The sequence below is a fragment of the Artemia sp. Qi Xiang Cuo genome, chromosome 13 (assembly GCF_049724085.1).
Source record: "Artemia sp. Qi Xiang Cuo chromosome 13, ASM4972408v1, whole genome shotgun sequence".
Lineage (NCBI taxonomy): Eukaryota > Metazoa > Arthropoda > Branchiopoda > Anostraca > Artemiidae > Artemia > Artemia sp. Qi Xiang Cuo.
The window spans coordinates 29,312,685-29,334,645 of record NC_142806.1 but is presented as its reverse complement, the minus strand read 5'-3'; the positions used below and the strand labels follow the sequence as shown (position 1 = coordinate 29,334,645).

Genomic DNA, 21,961 nt, shown 5'->3' with positions numbered 1-21,961 from the left:
CACACACACACACACAAAAAACTTACACACACACACACACACACTAAAACTCAAAAACACACTACAAATCAAACACACACAAAAAATATCACACACACAACCAAAAAAAAACAAAAACAAAAAAAAAAAAGAAAACAAAAAAACTCAAAAAAACACTCAAAAAAAAATACACACACACACACACACACAAAACTAAAACACACACAATAGAACAAATGAAAAAACACACAACATATATAAAACACAAAAAATAAAACACACACAAAAACAAACACAAACAAAAAAACTAACCACCCATACCAAAAACAAAAAATAAAACAAAACACAAATACACCCAAAAAAACTAAAACACAAACACTAACAAACACAAACAAAAAACTAATATAAACAAGCAAAAGATGAGACACACAAAAAATTACACACACACAAAAAAACTAAAACCCACACTCAAAAACTAACATTCACACAAAAAATTACATTCACACAAAAAATTACAAACACACACAAAAACTTAAACACTATCAAAAAAACATACACAAAACCACGCAAAAAAAATTACACACACACACACGAAAACTAAAACCAACTTGACAAAAAAAAAAAACACACACAAAAACTTACTCACACAAAAACACAAAAAAACAAACAATAAAAAAAATGAACAAGAAATAAAAAATGAACAAAAAAACTAATAGACACACACACGAAAACTGACACACAAACGTAAAAACTTACACACACAATAGGTTAGACACACAAAAACTAACACACACACACAAACAAAAACATACACCCACACGAAAAAACTTACAAACACGCTCGAACACACTATTAGAATAACAAAAAATTAAAATCACTCACACACACACACACAAAAACTTACTTAATCACGCACAAACATACACACACACACACAAAAACTTACACACACACACGAAAAAAGACACACACAAACAATATGACACACACGCACACAAACAGACACACACACAAAAACTAACACACACACACAAAAACTTACACACACACACACGAAAACTTATGCACACACACGAAAACTACCATATCACAGTTACATTGTCTTAATTTTTCAAATTTCATTTTGAATGTCTATCGTGAAATGCAAGAGTTGGAATATTTCAGTAGTGATTTGCAGTGCTTTACCTTCTCACAGTTACATTCTCTTTATATTTCGAAGTTCATTTTCAATTTCTGTCATGACATGCAAGAGTTGGAAAATTGGTGTCTTAGTCCACCATCTCAATATTGGGGACCCAGTCCACCAGCCTGAACGGTGGAAATTCACTAGCTCAGAATTGGGGTCTTAGTCCACCAGCCTGAATGGTGGAAACCCACTAGCTCAATATTGGGGTCACAGTCCACCAGCCTGAATGGTGAAAATTCACTAGCTCAGAATTAGGGTCATAGTCCACCAGCCTGAATGGTGGACATTCACTAGCTCAGAATTAGGGTCATAGTCCACCAGCCTGAATGGTTGAAATTCACATTAGACGAGGTTACGGGCGCACACACACACAGAGAGAGACGACTAACACACAGGGACAACACACACACAAAGAGACGACACCTAACCTTTTCCGGCGAGTATGGTTAGGTTAGGTTAGGCTAGATTAAGTTAGGTTAGGTTAAGTTAGGTTAGGTTAGCCCACGTACGCTTCACTTAGGTTAGCTTAGGTTAGGTGAGAGACAGGCAAAACGTTAGTTGTATGATTATGTTATGTTAGGTTAGATTAATTTAGGTTAGGTTAAGTTAGGTTAGGCTAGGTTAACCTACGGACGCGCGCATACGTAGGCGAACTTAGCCTAACTTGACCTAACCTAATCTATACTAACCTAACCTACTCATGCACCTAACTTTTTTCATGTCTCTCGCCTAATCTAATCTAACCTAAGTGAAGCGTATGTGGGCTAACCTAACCTAACTTAACCTAACCTAACTTAATCGAACCTAACCTAACCTAACCATACTCGCCGGACAAGGTTAGGTGTCGTCTCTTTGTGTGTGTGTTGTCCCTGTGTGTTAGTCGTCTCTCTCTGTGTGTATGTGCGCACGTAACCTCGTCTAATGTGAATTTCAACCATTCAGGCTGTTGGACTAAGACCCCAATTCTGAGCTAGTGAATTTCCACCAATCAGGCTGGTGGACTATGACCCAAATTCTGATCTAGTGAATTTCCACCATTCAGGCTGGTGGACTGAGACCCCAATAATGAGCTCGTGTAGTTCCACCATTCAGGCTGGTGGACTATGACCCCAATTCTCAGCTAGTGAATTTCCACCGTTCAGGCTGGTGGACTGGGTCCCCAATACTGAGCTGGTGGACTAAGACCCCAATTTTCCAACTCTTGCATTTCATGACAGAAATTCAAATTGAACTTCGAAAAATCAAGAGAATGTAACTGTGAGAAGGTAAAGCACAGCAAGTCACTACTGAAATATTCCAGCTCTTGTATTTCACGATAGAAATTCAAAATGAAATTTGAAAAATTAAGACAATGTAACTGTGATATGGTAGTTTTCGAGTGTGTGCATAAGTTTTCGTGTGTGTGTGTGTGTAAGTTTTTGTGCGTGTGTGTAAGTTTTTGTGTGTGTGTAAGTTTTTGTGAGTGTGTGTAAGTTTTTGTGTGTGCGTATGTTTTCGTGTGTGTGTGTAAGTTTTTGTGTGTGTGTGTAAGTTTTTGTGTGTGTGTGTAAGTGTGTGTGTGTGTGTGTGTGTGTGTTTTTAAGTTTTTGTTTGTGTTTGTTTTTGTGAGTGTGTTTGTAATTTTTTGTGTGTGTGTTTAAGTTTTTGTGTGTGTGTGTGTGTAATTGTTTGTGTGTCTCATCTCTTTTGTGTGTAAGTTTTGAATTGTGAGTGTAAGTTTTAGTGTGTGTGTGTATAAGTTTTTGTGTGCATGTATGTTTTCGTGTTATTGTGTAAGTTTTTGTGTGTGTGTGTGTGTGTGTGTGTGTGTAAGTTTTTGTGTGTGTGTAAGTTTTGGTGTGTGTGTGTAAGTTTTCGTGTGTGTGTGTGTAATTTTTTGTGTGTGTGAGTGTAAGTTTTTGTGAGTGTGTGTAAGTTTGTGTGTGTGTGTGTGTAAGTTTTTGTGTGCATGTATGTTTTTGTGTGGATGTATGTTTTTGCGTGTGGGTTTATTTTTTTGTGTGTGTGTTTAAGTTTTTGTGTGTCTAAGCTATTGTGTGTGGATATAAGTTTTTGTGTGTTTGTGTGAGTTTGTGTGTGTGTGTGTGTGTGTGTGTGTGTGTAAGTTTGTGTGTGTGTGTGTGTTTGAGTGGGTGTGTGTGTGTGTGTGTGTGTGTGTGTTAGTTTGTGTGTGTGTGTGTTGTGTGTGTGTGTGTTAGTTTTTGTGTGTGTGTGTAAGTTTTGTGTGTGTGTGTGTGTGTGTGTGTTTTGTGTGTGTGTGTAAGTTTTTTTGTGTTCTTGTGTTAGTTTTTGTGTGTGTGTGTGTTTGTGTGTGTGTGTGTTTTTTGTGTGTGTATGTGTGGGCGTGTGTGTGTGTGAGTTTTCGTGTGTGTTTGTGTGTGTGTGTGTTTGTGTGTTTGTGTGTGTGTGTAAGTTTTTGTGTGCATGTAAGTTTTTGTGTGAATGTGTAGTTTTCGTGTGCATGTGTGTGTGTGTGTGTTTTTGTGTGTGTTGTTTTTTGTTTGGTTTTTTGTTTGTGTGTTTGTTTGTTTGATTTTTTGTTTTTTTGTTTGGTTTTAAGTTTTCGTTTGCTTTTTTATGTTTTTGTGTGTGTGTATGTTGTTTCGCTTTCTTTGATTCGTTCGTTTTTTTATTTGTGTAGTTTTTTTTATTTTTTTTTGTGTTTATTTTTTTGTGCGTGTGTGTGTGTGTGTTTTTTTGTGTTCATGTGTAAGTTTTTGTGTCTTTTGTGTGTGTTTTTGTGTTTAGTTGTGTTTGTTTTCGTTTGTTTGTGTGTGTAAGTTTTGGCGTGTGTGTGTGTGAGTTTTCGTGTGTTTGTGTGTGTAAGTTTTGTGTGAGTGTGTGTGTAAGTTTTTGTGTGCATGTAAGTTTTTGTGTGCATGTAAGTTTTCGAGTGCATGTGTAAGTTTTGTGTGTGTGTGTGTGTGTGTGTGTGTGTAAGTTTTTGTGTGTGTAAGTTTTGGCGTGTGTGTGTTATTTTTGGTGTGTGTGTGTGTATGTTTGTGTGTGTGTGTGTGTGTGTGTGTGTTTTTGTGAATTTGTGTGTGAGTTTTTTTTTGTGTTATTGTGTAAGTTTTTGTGTGAGTGTGTGTGTTTGTGTAAGTTTTTGTGTGTGTGTAAGTTTTGGTGTGTGTGTGTGAGTTTTCGTGTTTGTGTGTGTGTGTAAGTTTTGTGTGTGTGTGTGTGTGTGTAAGGTTTTGTGTGCATGTAAGTTTTTGTGTGCATGTAAGTTTTCGTGTGCATGTGTAAGTTTGTGTGTGTGTGTGTGTTTTAGTTTTTGTGTGTGTGTGTGTGTGTAAGTTTCGTCGTGTGTTTTTTAGTGTTTGGGTGTGTGTGTGTAATTTTTCATGTGTGTGTGTGTGTAAGTTTTTGTGTGTGTGTAAGTTTTTTTGCGTGTTTGTAAGTTTTTGTGTGTGTTTAAGTTTTTGTTCATTCTAATTTGAATTTCAAACATTCAGACTGGTGGACTAAGACCCCAATTCTGAGCTAGTGAATTTCCACCATTCGGGCAGGTGGACTAAGACCCTAATTCTGAGCTAGTGAATTTCCACCATTCAGGCTGGTGGACTGAGGCCCCAATATTGAGCTAGTGGATTTCCACCATTCAGGCTGGTGGACTAAGACCCCAATTCTGAGCTAGTGAATTTCCACCGTTCAGGCTGGTGAACTGGGACCCTAATACTGAGCTGGTGGACTAAGACCCTAATTTTCCAACTCTTGCATTTCATGACAGAAATTCAAAATGAACAAGCCTGAAATAGCAAACTAGTCATCCCAAACTATTGGTTTCAGACAACAAACACCAATGATGGACTAAGAATCCTAGCTCTGAAAAGTTCAAATAGCAAACTACACATCCCAAATCGTAATTTTCTGACAACACACACCTATGAAAGGCTATGAAACCTAGCTAATAAAAGCCGGAAATAGCAAATTAACCATCTCAAATCACAAGTTTCAGACAGCACTCACCTATGAACGGCTAAGAAATCCAGCTCGGAAAAGTCAAAAAATAGCAACCCACACATCCCAAATCATAGGTTTCAGACAACACATACCTATGAAAGACTAAGAAATCTAGCTTAGAAAAGCCCGAAATAGTAATTTACATATCCCAAATCCTAGGTTTCAGACACCACTCACCTAAGAACGGCTAAGAAACCTAGCTCAGAAAAGTCAAAAATAGCAAACTAGTCATCCCAAACTATATGTTTCAGACAACAAACACCTATGAAAGGCTAAGAAATTCAGCTCAGAAAAGTCAAAAGTAGCAATCCACCCATCCCAAATCATAGGTTTCAGACAACACACACCTATGAAAGACTAAGAAATCCCACTCAGAAAAGCCCGAAATAGTAATTTACATATTCCAAATCATAGGTTTCAGACATCATTCACCAATGAAAGACTAAGAAACCTTAGCTCAGAAAAGCCTGAAATAGCGAAACTATTCATCCCAAACTAGAAGTTTCAGACAACAAACGCCTATGACGGACTAAGAATCATAGCTCTGAAAAGTTCAAATAGCAAACTACACATCCCAAATCATAAGTTTCAGACAACACACACCTATGAACGGCTAAGAAATCTAGCTCATAAAAGACAAAAATAGCAAACCACTCATCCCAATCATAGGTTTCAGTCAACACACACCTAGGAAAGGCTAATAAATCCAGCTCAGAAAACTCAAAAATAGCAAACTACGTATCCCAAATCATAGGTTTCAGTCAACACACACCAACGAAAGACTAAGAAACCTAGCTCAGAAAAGTCAAAAATAGCAAACTACTCATTCCCAAACTATAGGTTTCAGACAACATTCACCTACGAAATACTAGAAAACCTTAGCTCAGAAAAGCCTGAAATAGCAAACTACACATCCCAAATCATAATTTTCTGACAACACATACCTATGAAAGGCTAAGAAACCTAGCTCAGAAAAGTCGAAAATAGCAAACTACACATCCCAAATCATAGGTTTCAGACATCACACACCTATGAAAGACTAAGAAATCCAACTCAGAAAAGCCCGAAATAGTAATTTACATATCCCAAATCATAAGTTTCAGACAGCATTCACCTACGAAATACTAAGAAACCTTAGCTCAGAAAAGTCTGAAATAGCCAACTACTCATCCCAAACTCGAAGTTTCAGACAACAAACACCTATGAGTGACTAAGAATCCTAGCTATGAAAAGTCCAAAAAGCAAACTATACCTCCCAAATCATAATTTTCTGAAAGGACACACCTATGAAAGGCTAAGAAATCTAGCTCAGAAAAGTCAAAAATAGCAAATTAACCATCCCAAATCATAGGTTTCAGTCAACACACACATACGAATGGCTAAGAAATCCTGCTCAGAAAAGTAAAAGAATAGCAACCCACACATCCCAAATCATAGGTTTCAGACACCACACACCTACGAAAGACTATAAAATCCGGTTATGAAAAGTCAGAAAAGGAAATTACATAGCCCAAATCATAGGTTTCAGACATCACGCGCCTATGAAAGACTAAGAAATCTATCTCAGAAAAGCCCGAAATAGTAATTTACATATCCCAAATCATAAGTTTCAGACAGCATTCACCTACGAAATACTAAGAAACCTTAGCTCAGAAAAGTCTGAAATAGCCAACTACTCATCCCAAACTCGAAGTTTCAGACAACAAACACCTATGAGTGACTAAGAATCCTAGCTCTGAAAAGTCCAAAAAGCAAACTATACCTCCCAAATCATAATTTTCTGAAAGGACACACCTATGAAAGGCTAAGAAATCTAGCTCAGAAAAGTCAAAAATGGCAAATTAACCATCCCAAATCATAGGTTTCAGTCAACACACACCTACGATTGGCTAAGAAATCCTGCTCAGAAAAGTCAAAAAATAGCAACCCACACATCACAAATCATAGGTTTCAGACTCCACACACCTACGAAAGACTAAGAACTCCGGTTATGAAAAGTCAGAAATAGCAAATTACAGATCCCAAATCATAGGTTTCAGACAACACTCACCTATGTGTGTGTGTGTGTGTGTGTGTGTGTGTCTGTGTGTGTGTGTATGTGTGTGTGTGTATGTGTGTGTGTATGTGTGTGTATATATGTATGTTTATGTGTGTGTGTTTGTGTGTATGTGTTTGTGTGTATGTGTTTGTTTTTATATGTGTGTGTATGTGTGTGTCTGTGTGTGTTTGTGTATGTATGTATTTATGTGTGTATGTATGTGTATGTATGTATGTGTATATATGTGTTTGTGTATGTCTGTGTGTGTGTGTGTATGTGCCTGTGTGTGTGTGTGTGTGTGTTATCCCGGCGGCGCTTCTCTGGTCCGGGGGACCTTTGGGGGCCGGGGGAGGGCCTTTGGGGCACAGGGAGGGCCTTTTGGGCACAGGGAGGGCCTTTGGGGGCCTGGGGGACATTTGGGGACCGGTGGAGGGCCTTTGGGGCACAGGGAGGGTCTTTGGGCACAGGGAGGGCCTTTGGGGGTCCGGGGGGCAGTTGGGGGCCTGGGGGACATTTGGGGACCGGTGGAGGGCCTTTGGGACCCCGTTGGTCCTTTGGGAGCTCGATGGGCCTTTGGGGGGCCCGGGGATGGCCTTTGGGGGTCTGGGTGGGCCTTTCGGGGCGCCGGTGGCCCTTTGGGAGCTTGGGGGGCCTTTGAGGACCGGGGGCTTCCTTCGGGGTTGGGGTAGGAGGATTGGAACCCTTTGGGGTTGGGTTAGAGGACCTCACAACACTGTTCAAATGAAACTTGTGTATTATAACGACCATAGAGTTTCACCATTAAATTCTCTTCTAAAATCTCTTCAAAAATCATCTTTTAAAATGTCTCTAACTGTTTCACCGAAATAGTTCCATAAACTGTCTAAAACAGTTTTGCCCAAATAATCCCTAAGCGTAATTCAGCGTGTTCCTTTTGTTTTTGGCATCTCTGCGCTAATACATTTCAAATTAATAAGAAACCTGATTCCCGCGCTAAAACAATTCATCGCTAAGATGTTTCTTGGAGAATTGTTTCCATGGCCTTTGGCTATTAATATCCTTTGGAGTTCGACCAAAAGAGTTGTTTCCGAGGCAAAGACATTAATGACTTGGATCTATTCCTGGAGAATCGTTTCTATGCGAAAATTTTTAAAGTCTGACAGATGATGTCATTGGTTGATTGATCTGTCAAGAAAGGGGAATTAATATGTTGTTTCTAAGGGGAATTATTGATTCACGATAGGTGAATTGAGGTCGACAGCACAGGTGTTCCAAATTCCGGGAAACTCATAACATTCGCTGAGAGCGTGCACTTACAACAACAACAACATCGACCTTGGAAATTTAGGTCATTGACCCCATTAACCACGTGTTCTCCCTAGGGGGGCTATGCCCATATTTGGTGTGGGGTTCGGAGTCTATGCCCATATATGGTGTAGGGTCAGTATTCTATGTCCATATATGGAGCCCCGTCAGTATTCTATGCCCATATATGGAGTCCCGTCAGTATTCTCTGCCCATAAATGGAGTCCCGTCAGTATTCTATGCCCATATATGGAGCCCCGTCAGTAGTCTATTCCCATATATGGAGTCCCGTCAGTATTATATGCCAATAAATGGAGTCCCGTCAGTATTCTATGCCCATATATGGAGTCACGTCAGTATTCTATGCCCATATATGGAGTCCCGTCAGTATTCTTTGCCCATATATAGAGTCCCGTCAGTATTCTATGCCCATATATGGAGTCCCGTCACGAGCTCATGAGGTTAGATTAGGTTACGCAATCAATTTCTCGGAAATTCACTTCCCCCTCGAGTCCTAGATCAATAACATTGTTCCCGTTAGAATTCAATGCGCATGTGCAACCTTCGCCCCGGAGTTATTACACATAGAAACATCAAATAAATCGACCCTGGAAAAAAGAGGTCATTGACCCCATTACGTAATCATTCTCCCTAGGGAGGCTATGCCCTTATTTGGAGTCCCGTCAGTATTCTATGCCCATATAAGGAGTCCCGTTTGTACCTCCTGACCCCTCTCTACTAAGAATTACCTACTGATGCAGTAACTTACAAAACCAGTAACAGCCCTGACTTGCGTCCTCCCCCCCCACACACACCCTGTAAAATAGCTTTTACTACTACTACTGAAAATTATTTGCAGCAACAGGCCACCTAAGGCTAATACAGCTGCGGAAGCTCCTCCTTCACCCCAATCTGTTCATAGCTTCCCTTTTAATACATCCGATGAAGTTTCTGCTTCCTATAAGACTTTTCGTATAATCTCTTCCTATCCAATTCGATGACAGCCTCAAATCCATTATTTCGTTGGATTTGATTTTTTTTTTTGTAATTAGGACTAGAGTGCAATTTTTTGAAAATTTGGACATAGATAAATCAGCTTGATACAGAAATAGTGGGATGATTATCGAGAAGAACCCAAAATCAAGTCCGTTTAAAAGAACTTCAATTGTCCATTTTCAGCCCTTTTGTAACAGGAACCCAGCTTCAATTCTTGCTAAAAATTGATAAAGTGAATTTTGAAAGCTTGTGAGGATTTGGAAAAGTGTCTATTGCCTTTAAAGTGCTCATATTATATTCTGAGGGAAAGTTTTAATTCCTGCACAGTCAATCAGGATACGCGCTAAACAGCAAACTCATTACGTTTTTTTTTTCACCTTCTTTAATACATCAAATGACGTCAGTTGGAGGATGTTATTCGCCAAAAACCAAAGCATTAGGAAAAATAGAGTAGAAAGAAATTTACTCCGATCCTTCCTCTGTGATAACTACTTAACCTCCCCCCCCACTTTCGCTTTCGCGCCGTACTCGTGGGTACCTATGCCAAAATATTATGAAAATAATATCAAGAAAAGATAACACCAACTGATCTTTACTTGGTCGCTTAAATTAGATAAGCATGTGTCGAAACCGTTGCTTAAATAGATTTATTTTTACGCTCTGTTAAATTAAAATAAAGATTAAGTTACTCAAGCATTTCATCATTCAGTTTTAAAATACGGATCAAATTACTAATTTTTTTTTTCTTCCTTTTTTCATGGTTAAATATTCCTGAGGAGTTCATTTTACCGATAAAGAGCTAAGATTTGGAGCCTGCTTACGGATTCAATTACCACAGATATTTAATTCAATTTCAGAGCTTATGTGTACCCCCTTAAGGTAGCCAACAAAAATCTACACTTACATCACAATCAACAACCTGTAATCCATTCCACATCAGGACATCTAACACAAAGTAAGTTTCCATCGATTCAGAGTATATACAGTCGATATAGGTTGGACGGCTAGTCAATGACCCTCCTGGGTTTATATAACCGCCAGGAAGCATAGAAGGATGACGGGCTAAGAATCGTCCGGATTTAGCGAAAGCTCGTGTCTTCCCCTGGAAGAAAGACAGTATTCTACTCGCATAACTATTTGAAACAAAAACAAAGAAAGAAAAAGAGAAAAGATCTGACTTAGAACTCCATCATAACTTGCTTATAGAACCAAGATGAAACACAAAAATTTCAAGCATTTCAGGTAGCTTTAAAGGATTTTCTCTAACACAGCTTCATATTTTTTTTTTATATATATATAAAAATTGGTATCCTGGGATTTTCTGGCCTGAAAAAACTATCTAGAGAGGCCAAGAGTTTGAGAAAATTCGTTAAGAGCCTTAATTTTGAAAAAAAAAAAAATATTCACATGAGTAACGTCATATTTATGAGCACATTTCAAGACCATAAATTATATCATTTCCGCCCCAATAGTGGTCGTATCGTTTTTAGTAACTACGATGCATGCAAAATTAAAAAAGAAACACATAGAATACCAAGTGTAATGATACATGATGGAACTAGATCCCATAACTTGCTTATTTCCAAATTTACAAACAGCACCAGAGGAATCACCATTAAAAACAATAAACTCACTTTGACTAGAATTAAACGACAGGACAATCCCTCCATACTTTTCATTACGAATATCAAAATTCTCTTCAATACGAGTTAAAGATCTACTTATATTATGAATATCGTCTGCATAATTTAATAACGTAATATCTACACCACGAAATGTAAAACTTGGTTTAACATACTTTTGCGCTTCTATAATGCTTGTATTATAAAGTAGAGGCGATGATATTGCACCCTGCCTAATACCCTTCTTCACTTGGACTATTTGGGAAGATAAAACTGGACCCGGTATGTTAATTTGTACTTGAAGATTTTTACACATATTTCTAAATGCTAATATCGCAGACAGGTCAACCCCGCGCTTAAGAGCCGACAGGAATAGCTGGGAATGAATCCCCGAATCGAAAGCCCCGAATCTTTCATTTAAGTCATGTGCTTCTGCCATTACATTAGCAAGAATATAATGCACATGCTTGTGGCTAACCCTCTTTGTGAAACCAAATTGGGAGTCAGGAGTAGAAGACTTATATCTATGAGCATATCCCCTACAAGTATTTCCATTAATTTACCTAAAACTGGTCACACAGTTATTGGACGGTACGATAAACATTCAGATGGATTTTTTCCCCTTTTTTAGTATCGGTGTAATTACCCCCCTACAAAATAAATGTGCAACAAGACCGGAGTTAATGACCGTCTATAACAGTAGCTGCAGATGTCAAATTAATTTATCACTGGCATGAACTAAATGTAAACCACATAGCTTATCAGAACCTCTAGATTTCTTCTTTTTCAGCTTTAAAATAGAACAAACAAAATTAGAAATACCTACAACAAAACTGTACCTAGACCTACAAAACATAAAACACTTATCAAGCTCCCTATTAAACCTATCCTCGAGCACAGGATCAGGGGGTGAGAATTCAGCAGTAAAGTGATATAACCAATCATGTTCATTTGGGGGAGTATTTTCAGACTTTATAACACTACTTTTTCGTTTAAGTAGTTTCCATACCATATTTGGCTCCTGACTAATCTTCTCACTATTCTTATGAATAATGTCACATTTATGCTTAGATAAAAGATTTCCAGATTCACGTTTTCTATAAAGACGAATCTTGGTAACAACACAGGATCTAGGCCGATCACATTCATTCCATATCCCAAGCCAAAATTTTGCTCGATAACAAGCTTCACTCAAAACTGGGTTCTGTGACCACTTAGGAATTTCAGTACCAACTTTGACCTTGCGTGCTGGGACAGCAGCCGTTTCAGCACATAATAAAGCATGAGTTATTCCACTGCAGTAAATATTAAGTAGCACTTGTCTCTTCTTATCTGGTATATGCACACTCTGTTGAAGCAACTGAAAAGGCACTTTGATCTTATCTAGAATGTTATCTAACATAGCTTGATAGAGGATAGGATCAATCTTATTCCAATCTTCTCTAGTAATCCACTTTTTGGTGTAACCAGCATTAGCTGCTTTAATTATTTTAAAACTGTTTATAATTGGAAAATGATCTGATGTACAAACACTCAGATCTACATGAGATGTGCCATGCCTCTCAAACATTGATGAACTTAACATAAAATCAAGAGAAGAGGTAGAGCCAGAATTATGTACATAAGTAAAGTCAGAATCGTTGATGGTCAGGCACAGATCATCACAGGAGGCTAACAATAATTGGGTTCTTGCACTATTATTATTTAATAAATCACAATTCATATCTCCGGCAAGAATACATTCGAAACCTTGCCTAAGACAGCTCCTAATAGAATTAGAAAGCTTACTGGATGCCCCACTAATTTTCACTTCAGATTTACTGTTTCTATAGTCAGTAGGCATATACACAGAGAAGACGATTGTCTTATGGATCTTAACAGCGATGAAAAAGTCAGATGTCTTATATGACATAGTGTTTAATGCACCACTAACTAAGATGGCCACCCCACCAGATGGTCTACCTTTTACAGATGACTTTGCAGGAACCACAAAAGCTCTCACTCCCTTGTTTAACTTATGGATACTGGTGGCTTCTATTGAAAGTAAATGTTCCTGTGAATAGACTATGTCATTTAAACACAGCAATCTCTCCAGTATTGGTAGTGTTTTCTTCCCACCACCATTTAACTTCCATGAGGCTACGTGTAATGTATCGAAATTCATTGCTTAGATAGGACTTTCTGGGCTTCTGGACATTCCCTACTGTAGCATGGATGCCTATCAGATCCACACAAAGCACATTTTTGAGCATTTTGGCAAGAATTAGCCTGAGAATTTGAATGACTTCTACCGCACCTGGAACAGATTGGAGGACTAGTACACGATTTAGTTGGACTACCGAATGATTGACAATTATAGCATTCCATAGGCTTAAATTTGAATTCCTTTACTAATAACCTTTCGTAACCCAAGATTGGCAAAGAATCCATTACAGCACTTAACTGAAGCTTGCTATCGAACTGTATCTTAAAGGATCGAGTACTACCCATCTATATTACCTTAACACAATTTGGTATCATTGCACAAAGCTCAGCTGAAATTCCATTAGGAACATGACGAATAATTCCAAAAAACGAAGGGCTTTTTACTTTTGCATTTACTGTTGTATCTTTTACACTCACTGTTTCAACGAGTGATTCCGCTGCACATTTGTTGTTAAAAAAAAGTTTCCATAGAAATTCCTGCCAGAGGCCACAACAATTCTTTAGCATTAACAATCGAATCTTCTGAAAAAGACTCCACTGCTTTTCGGGCTATATCGTCAGAGCGATTCCCGGCTTTAATTAACCGACAAATGTAATTCAGAATAGGATTCCATATAAGATTGTCGTCGCTCATTATTGTAATAGCAGAAACACAGTTCACAATACATATACCACAGTCCTATATAAGCTTTTGTTTTCAATCTTATAGCTTAAACGTAATAATTTCTCCAATAAACAACCGGGGATTTTAGAGCGATTCAATTATAGAAGTCCAAAAACAAGCTTAGGTCATGAGTTAATACGAAAAAACTGGTTCTGCAGGTAGATCTAATTATCCAATAAATAATCCAACGGCTTGTTATCACCTCGGATGTACAAATGATAAGCGGCGGCAAGAATTAAAACGAGTCAAAAACGAAAATGCAGATCCAAGATTATTACGAGTCTAAAAGGAAATTGAAGAACAAAGAAATATGCAGTTAAAATGTAAGCAGCAGCGAGAATTACGAGTCAAAAAAGAAAGTGAAGAACAAAAAAAATATGCGGTTACAAAACATGCGATATGCAACAGCGAGAACAATGTAACATCCGGTTAGAAGATAAGCGGCAGCGAGAATTGCAAGTGACTGCGAGAATCAAAACTTGTCAAAAATGAAAGTGAACATCTTGTTAGAGGGGACAGTCAGAGGAGTTTAAGATTTCTTTGCTATTTCCATTTGTAGGGAATCTATTCTTTCCAAGTATGCATTCTCTCTTCTTAGCAAACTAGCATTTTCTTCACTGATTGAGTGACATAAAAATTGTAGGCGGTCACAGATTTGAATAGTGTTAATTTTTCCACCAGGTTTTTTTTTCATCTAAAGGTTTTTTTTTTCATCTTATACCTATACAACTGCGGAAGCACACTTTTTCATCAAATATCATTTTTTTTATCACAATTGACACAGAGATGTTTCCAGTTTGAAGCCTAAACTGATACTCTTTGCTCTTTTTTTGGGTTAAAATTGCGCACAAGAGAAACAAACAAATACTATTCAACTATTCGTTCCTTTTCACAGCCATAAATTTTCAAATTGGAACGAATCAAGTTTTAAAAAGGTGGGCCTATTGCCTTCCTAGAATTTAAAGAGGACGGCTTTTCAGCTTACGGAAGCAAGATACTCCAATAAGTTATAAGTTATCTCGATCTCCTTGTACTTTTTCTCTTCTTTTTCTTTCTCTTTTTGGAAGGTGCGTATTGATTTTTGATGAAGGAGATGCATCGAGTTCCACCTCTCTGTTTACCCTTGTTCAACTTCGGTGCCTTTTCTACTGTATTTATTAAGTAAAAAGTTCAAGTCTCTTTCTGGTGATGGTTAAGGAACAATTTGATTGGCTTACGGAAATTCTTCACTGGCGTAAATCAATGAAATTAAAATGAACTTTGTATCTCAGAATCCTTGGATAGTTATATCTTTTTTGTTTGATGCACAAACTTTGTACCTTGGTGTAACTTTGTACAGTAGAATTCCAGGAAAGTAATCTCTCTTTTTATCTTTGGTCCACAAAATTTGTACCGCGCCGTAACTTCGTACCATTGAATTCTAGAAAGTAACGTCTCTTTTTCTCTTTGGTACCTTGTATGATGGCAAAGTTCCATTAGTTCAGGAATAATGAAGCTGATTTGTTCACATGCTTATTCTTTTTATGATAAAAATAAGCTGTGCTTTTATTGTTTATCCTTGCAAATACGGAGTACGGGGCTTACTTGCAACAGCTGCAGTTGTGCCTTTTATGGTTGTTGATTACTTTTGGCTAGTAGTCTAGGAACTACGCTAAGAGATTGCAGCAAATTATATGCAACGAAACATATGCTTTGTTGAAGAGTAGTTTTGTAGGGAATAATCAGTGCTGAATACGAATTTTGTAGGACGAGATCACACGGGCGACACGTCGCCCGTGTCGCTCTCTTCTTTTTGGCAGTGTTGTATCCAGTCTTGACGTTCACTTGGGTTTTTCGGGCCCCATTCTTTTGTTGGCTTGCATGCACTTTTCAGTTTTTCAAGTAGTGTACTACCTGTTTGTTTTCTTACAGCTACAAAAGCCCAAATCGGTATTTGACTAACAGCGATTAGCGCGAGAATCCAACCAGCAGCTGTTGCAGAAGCTGGCATATAGTCGTCTCTAATCTTCAGTGGTTCGTAGTAAAACAAGGAATAGACAAAGATGACCAACAGTGAAATGGGTATAAAAAATCCCCATTCTATAACCCAGTATATACTCAGCTTTTTGCCAAGCATGAAATAGATGTCTCTGATGAGCTTCTTATACCCATAAATCCAGGAGATAGCAAAAGTTTGCAAAATAGCCATGACGAAAATAATGAATCCTCCTCCAAAATAGTCCACAAGATCTAAAATGTACTGCCCACCCGGTGTGACATAGACAAGTCCACAAGCGAAACCAATAGCTGAAACAACAGCACTAATTTTCCACTTTTTCCATTGAGGAAAGTCATCATTAATAACGGTGATGACACATCCAGTCAATGAACATGCACTTCCTATAGCAAGTGTAAACAACATCAAGAAAAAAAGTACAGCAAATAGCTGAGGAACATATTGAATTTTGCCTATAGCTTCAGGATACGAAATAAAAGCAAGGCCTGTTCCGCCTTTAACAACTTTCGTAATATCAACATCCAATTCGTGCGCCAAATGGCCAAGAATAGCAAAGATTGTCACACCTGCTAGCAAACTAGTCACTGTGTCCGTGAAAGTGATGATGAGGGAGTCCCTGTAAATAGGCTGCTTGAAGTTGTTGTAACTTGAGAACATAACAATAGGTCCAAAGCTAACGGAAAGTGAAAAGAAGCATTGAGTCACGGCTGCATACCAGACTTTGGCCTCCAAAATTTTGTCCCATTGAGGCGTGATATAGAACATAATTCCTTTATAAGCCCCAGGTAAAGTCACACCTCGGATCAGGAGTATTAGTAGGACAACATATGGGAACAAAGCAGTAAAGTAAGCAACTTTTCCCGATGAAGACACGCCCTTAGCAAGTATGAGAAATATGACTGTCCACGAGAATAACAGGCAAACTGTCAGCCTCCATTCAGGGGCTCCAATTCCATTGTCGATATTTTCAATCTGCTGTAGAACATTTCGTCTAAAATATTGGTCAGAGGGACTCTCCAAGTTTCCAAATATTGACGAATTTGTTCGGTTCATTGATGAGTCAACACATTTCTCATTTGCCCAAACTGGGTCACAATAGGTCCAGGGCAGTGGATTTTGGAATGAAGCAATAAAATAAAAAGATATTAGTGCCATTAAGCTAGTATAGTATGTTACAACACACCAGGTGGCAAACGCCTGGCCATAACCAATTCCTTTTACGATCGGTGCAACCTCCCAAATTTTCACTGAGCCGTAACTTGAAAATTGGCCCATTGCCATTTCCAGGAAATAAAGAGGTTTTCCAATAAAAAATAAAACTACTAAATAGGGAATCAAAAATGCTCCCCCTCCATTTTCGTAGGCTGTAAACGGAAATCTCCAAATGTTTCCCAATCCAACAGACATTGAAATACATGACAATACGAACTCCACTGGTTTTCCCCATGTTGCTCTCTCGTCGGTCGTTTCCACATTTATCTTGTGCGGCTTAGATTTACAACAGAAAATTCCTTTCATATTATTCAATTCTTTTAAAGCCTTCCTTTCGTATCAAATCTCTTTTAGCAAACGAAAAATTAAAACTAATTTTAAAATTTTTTAGGTATTTTTCTAGTTTGAATTGAAACACTAAATTCTTGCTCTGACACCGTAAATATTGATGCAATTTAAATAATAACTTTGTCGATTCTGAACTGAGAACTAAAATAGAACAAAATTTGTTTGAAATTTTCCAATTTTATTTGAAATAACATAGTGTTATAGAGATGCAAACTTTAGAAGTTAAGTCAAAAATTTTTGGTTCCAGGAGACAATTGTAACTTTGAACTGGCAAATAAAATAACATTTCAAGTAGTTACAACCTAACAAAAAAAAACTAATTTTAAAATTTTCATGTATTTTCCTAGTTTGAATCAAAAAATTAAAATTATTGCTCGGATATCATAAATATTTTTGCAGTTTGCAGTTAAATAAAATTATTTTATTTAAAATTTTCAGCTCGTTTCAGTTGACAAATCTGATTTTTTGTTAGTACCCCCAAAAATTATTGTATTTTACGTAACTACATCTACATGTTTTTTTTATAATGGTAAAAATCCTGTTTTGGATTTTCGATGATAATAGTAAAATTTCTACAACAGAGCTACGGAAAAATGCAGTTTTTTGTAAGAAAAATGATTTTGTTTTAAAAATTATTTTTGTTACTTATGAAAGGTTTTTAAATACATCAATTTCCTTTCAAATGAGTCATTGAACATCTCACTATGATTTTCTAGTGCCCCGCCAGCTGTACCAAAAAAACAACGGAAAAAACAAACCTGTTGTTGATGTGGAATATCGTGGTTGGAGTTGGAGCCACTTTTTTTTATTTTCAAATCAATATATTTTCCTTGTTTTTTAAGCCAAGGGACAGTTAGTTTCCTATAGAGGGGTGTTGGACAATGCAGTTCTAACAGTATACTTTGTTTTTTGATTTGATTCTAGCTTTAGGAGCTCTTTTATTCTTTTAAATATATTTCTTACTTTTTTATAGGGCGTGATCGTCTCTTACTAGGTGTCCAGCTACAGCTGACACCCAGATACTTTAATAACCTGAACCATTAACCATTAATAATAACCTGATTACACACAGGAAAAAACATACAGCTTCTTCTTCTTTTAAATTAGTAAGAGACGAACCTAAAATAGTCAAGTAGCTAACTAGGTCCAATGTATGCAATGGTTTGTTGTTCCAATGATCGTCTTTTTATGTAACATTGGATGTGATCGTCTCTTACTAGGTTGCTAGCTACCGCTGCAACCCGGATAATAACCTGATTACAAACAGGTAAAGCCTACGGCTTTTTCTTCTTTGAAATAGTAAGAGACGAACCTAAAACAATCAAGTAGCTAACTAAATCCAATGTATGCAAGGGTTTGTTATTCCAATGATCGTCTTTTAATGTAATGTAAACTTATCAAAAGATGCTTGTATTATCTTCACTTTTAGTTACTATGTGCCGTGGATTGTCCTTTACTAGGTTTCAGCTTTATCCGATGATTGAGCCTTTATGTACTACAGCCTACGATTATGACGTCATTCATAATCGTAATTCAGTGTACATGAAAAATGAAGTTTTATCGTGAAAAAAGATTTCATTACAAAATAAATTAATTACAAACATGCACTAGATTCCTTTAAAATGAGCCATTAAACAGCTTTCTATGATGTTCCAGTGTCAAGCTATCTGTGGAAAAGAAAAAAAAGAAAAGAAAAAAGATGCCCTCGATGCAGAATATCCCAGTTGCACTCACTTTTCTTGATTTTCAAACAAATGTATTTTCCATGTTATTCAAGGCAAGAGACAGTTAGTTTCCTATATAGGGGTATTGGACAAGGCGGTTCTAATCTTGTACTTCTTGTTTTGATCTGACTCTATTTTAAGGAGTTATAGGCTATTATATTTCTTAGCATTCGACGTGATCGTCTCTTACTAGGTTGCTAGCTACCACTGCAACCCGGAAAACAGGAAAAACCCTTTGGCTTTTTCTTAGTTGGAATAGCAAGAGGCAATGTTTGTAATATGTTAACTTTTAGTTACTCTGTCCCGTAGTTTGTTCTTTACTGGGTTTCAGCTATATCCGATGAAATTTACATAGTCCCCATTTACAATGAACTTTATCGATCCCTTATGTATTATATTGTTAATTTTACAACTTTAATCTATGACGTCGTGGTGCAAGTGACTAGCACGATCCAACCACTAACCGAAAGGTTGGTGGTTCAAGGCCAACCGGGGTCGATTTTTTTAGTTTGTAATTCAGCTATCAATAAAACCATAATGCCGATGATACTTATAAAATTCCCATTTACAGTATCAATCCTTTATGTAATTATTTTTGAAATTATTTTTTATTGAATACTAAATGTTGGTAAATACATCAATTTCCTTTCAAATGTGCCATTAAACAGCTCTCAGATGTTCCATTGCCCTGCTAGCTGAGGAAAAAGAACGAAAAAAAAGATGCCATCGATGCAGAATATCCTAATTCAAGCCACTTATCTTGTTTTTCAGGCCAATGGATTTCCCTTAATATTCAAGCCAAGGACCTGTATGTTTACTACACAGGGGTTTCGGACAAGGCAATTCAAATAGTATAGTTTGTGTTTCAATCTGACTCTATTTTTTGGAGTTATGGGCTATTGTATTTCATAGTATTGAACGTGATCGTCACTTACTAGGCTGCTAGGTGCCGCTGCAACCCGGATAAATTTTAATATACAACTTCGGTCTTTATACATAGCCAAGATTACAAAGAGGAAAAATAATATGGATTTTTCTTTGTTGGAATAGTAATAGACTCAGTTCAGAGATTCTCAGTTTTACAATATACACCAGACAGCCAACTTTTTAAAAGATGCTTGTATTATATTTACTTTTAGTTACTATGTTCCGTGGTTCCTTCTTTATTAAGTTTCAGGTATATCCCATGAAAATTGTATAGCCCCTACTTATAATACACTGTTTCGATCCTTTATGTAAAGTCTTGGACACTAAACCTAAAACTTATCATCTTTGTGAGATGAAAGATGATGAGATTCTTGGCGGTTTTTACGATTATGAATTGCAGAAAGTTGGAAATAGTGGAATGTATCAAATTAAAAATTTTCTTGAGCAGAGTGGATATTATTCAAAATCAGAAGCGGGTACAGGATTTATCAACTAAAAGCTGTGGCTTTCCTGCACTATCATATTTTATTTTCCGATGTCGCGGACACACTTACAATCAATTCCTCAAGATTTATGGCTACAATCCACGATGGAACGACTTTCTAGTTGAAAATACCCTTTCCTGTCTCTATGATATAAATGTCAGTGCCCTAAGAACGAAATGCTTTAAAAGTGTATCTAAATTTGTTTATAAATAAAATTTGTATACACAAAACACTGTGTTTTTTAGATTTCTTCTTCTACATTTAGGTAATCATCAGAAACGATAAGTGGCAGCGGTTCGTCAGGATCTTAACATCTAACGTATTCATCTTGACATACAAAGTCGGGGTCAAATTTTCTAGAATATAATGTAACTTCACTTTTATTAAATTTCTTTGTTAAGTCCATAATACTGTTCGGACTCATATTATAAAATTCACGTGTTTCAATTTGCTTATTTGAAGCAATGTCACATACAAATATTCATCAGAAGAATCACCTTTTGCAACAGCCGAATGAAAGTGTGTGACTTTACAATCATACTGGCCGGTACCTTCAATGTGATATTGTCAGAACTAGACTCTTTTATCGATCCAGCAATTGAGGTGTAGACGAGGCTCTTTCTACCAAAGAAATTTAAAGCCACGATGATACCAGTCTCTCAAAAATAAATTGAACTCAAGTTTAAGGTATTTTGCAATCCTACCACGATAAGTGTTTTCCCATTGATCACACTTATCATAGTGACAATTCGAGCGTAAGAATCCTCTAGTATGAGGTCACAAATCTCTTCAAGACATGAATTACAGTCTTTAATTTGCAAAGCATATCCTTTATGCAATTTACATGGATTGCATAATTTACACTTTTCATTATATTCATCAGCGAAAGTAGAATTCTCAATGGACGATCAGCTGCCCAATGTATTTAAGCATAATGGACATGTGTAAAACATTTTTCGATGTTGACTGTCTCACTTTTAAAAGGGAACTGACTCACGATCAATAAAATGTCTTCTAGGAGAAGTGACGTCACAAAATGGCCGTTTAAGCATTATACTACTGAAGAAATATTGGAACACCTGGGTTTCTTCCAGGGGAAATCAATAGACACCTATTTTGGGCTTCCATTTTTCGAGGGAAAACAATGGTGTTAGGGGGAACACCTGGACGTCTTCCAAGGAAATCAATAGACTCCTATATGTGGGCTTGTTAGGGGAACACCTGGGCGTCTTACAGGGAAGCCAATAGACACCTATATGGGGCTTCTATTTTTCAAGGGATCTATTTAAAGCACGAGGGTGTGTCGTGACGTCAGAGGGCTGTGATAGC

General features: G+C 37.2%; 2 protein-coding genes across 2 annotated transcripts in view; both read right to left on the bottom strand.

The window, feature by feature from the left end:
• Snup (snurportin-1) overlaps window positions 1–21,961 on the bottom strand; it is a 118,809-nt gene that overhangs the window by 33,956 nt on the left and 62,892 nt on the right. Inside the window, exon 5 of the mRNA XM_089098797.1 lies at window positions 10,354–10,551. Within this exon, the coding sequence (XP_088954923.1) occupies window positions 10,354–10,551 (198 nt within the window). The remainder of the gene's footprint in view (window positions 1–10,353; window positions 10,552–21,961) is intronic.
• Window positions 14,470–17,454, bottom strand: LOC148945162 (sodium-dependent nutrient amino acid transporter 1-like). Its single transcript, XM_089099433.1, has 2 exons — window positions 15,698–17,454; window positions 14,470–14,557 (listed from the first exon to the last, which is right to left on the bottom strand). The coding sequence occupies exons 1-2, from the start codon at window positions 17,452–17,454 to the stop codon at window positions 14,470–14,472; spliced, it is 1,845 nt and encodes a 614-aa protein (XP_088955559.1).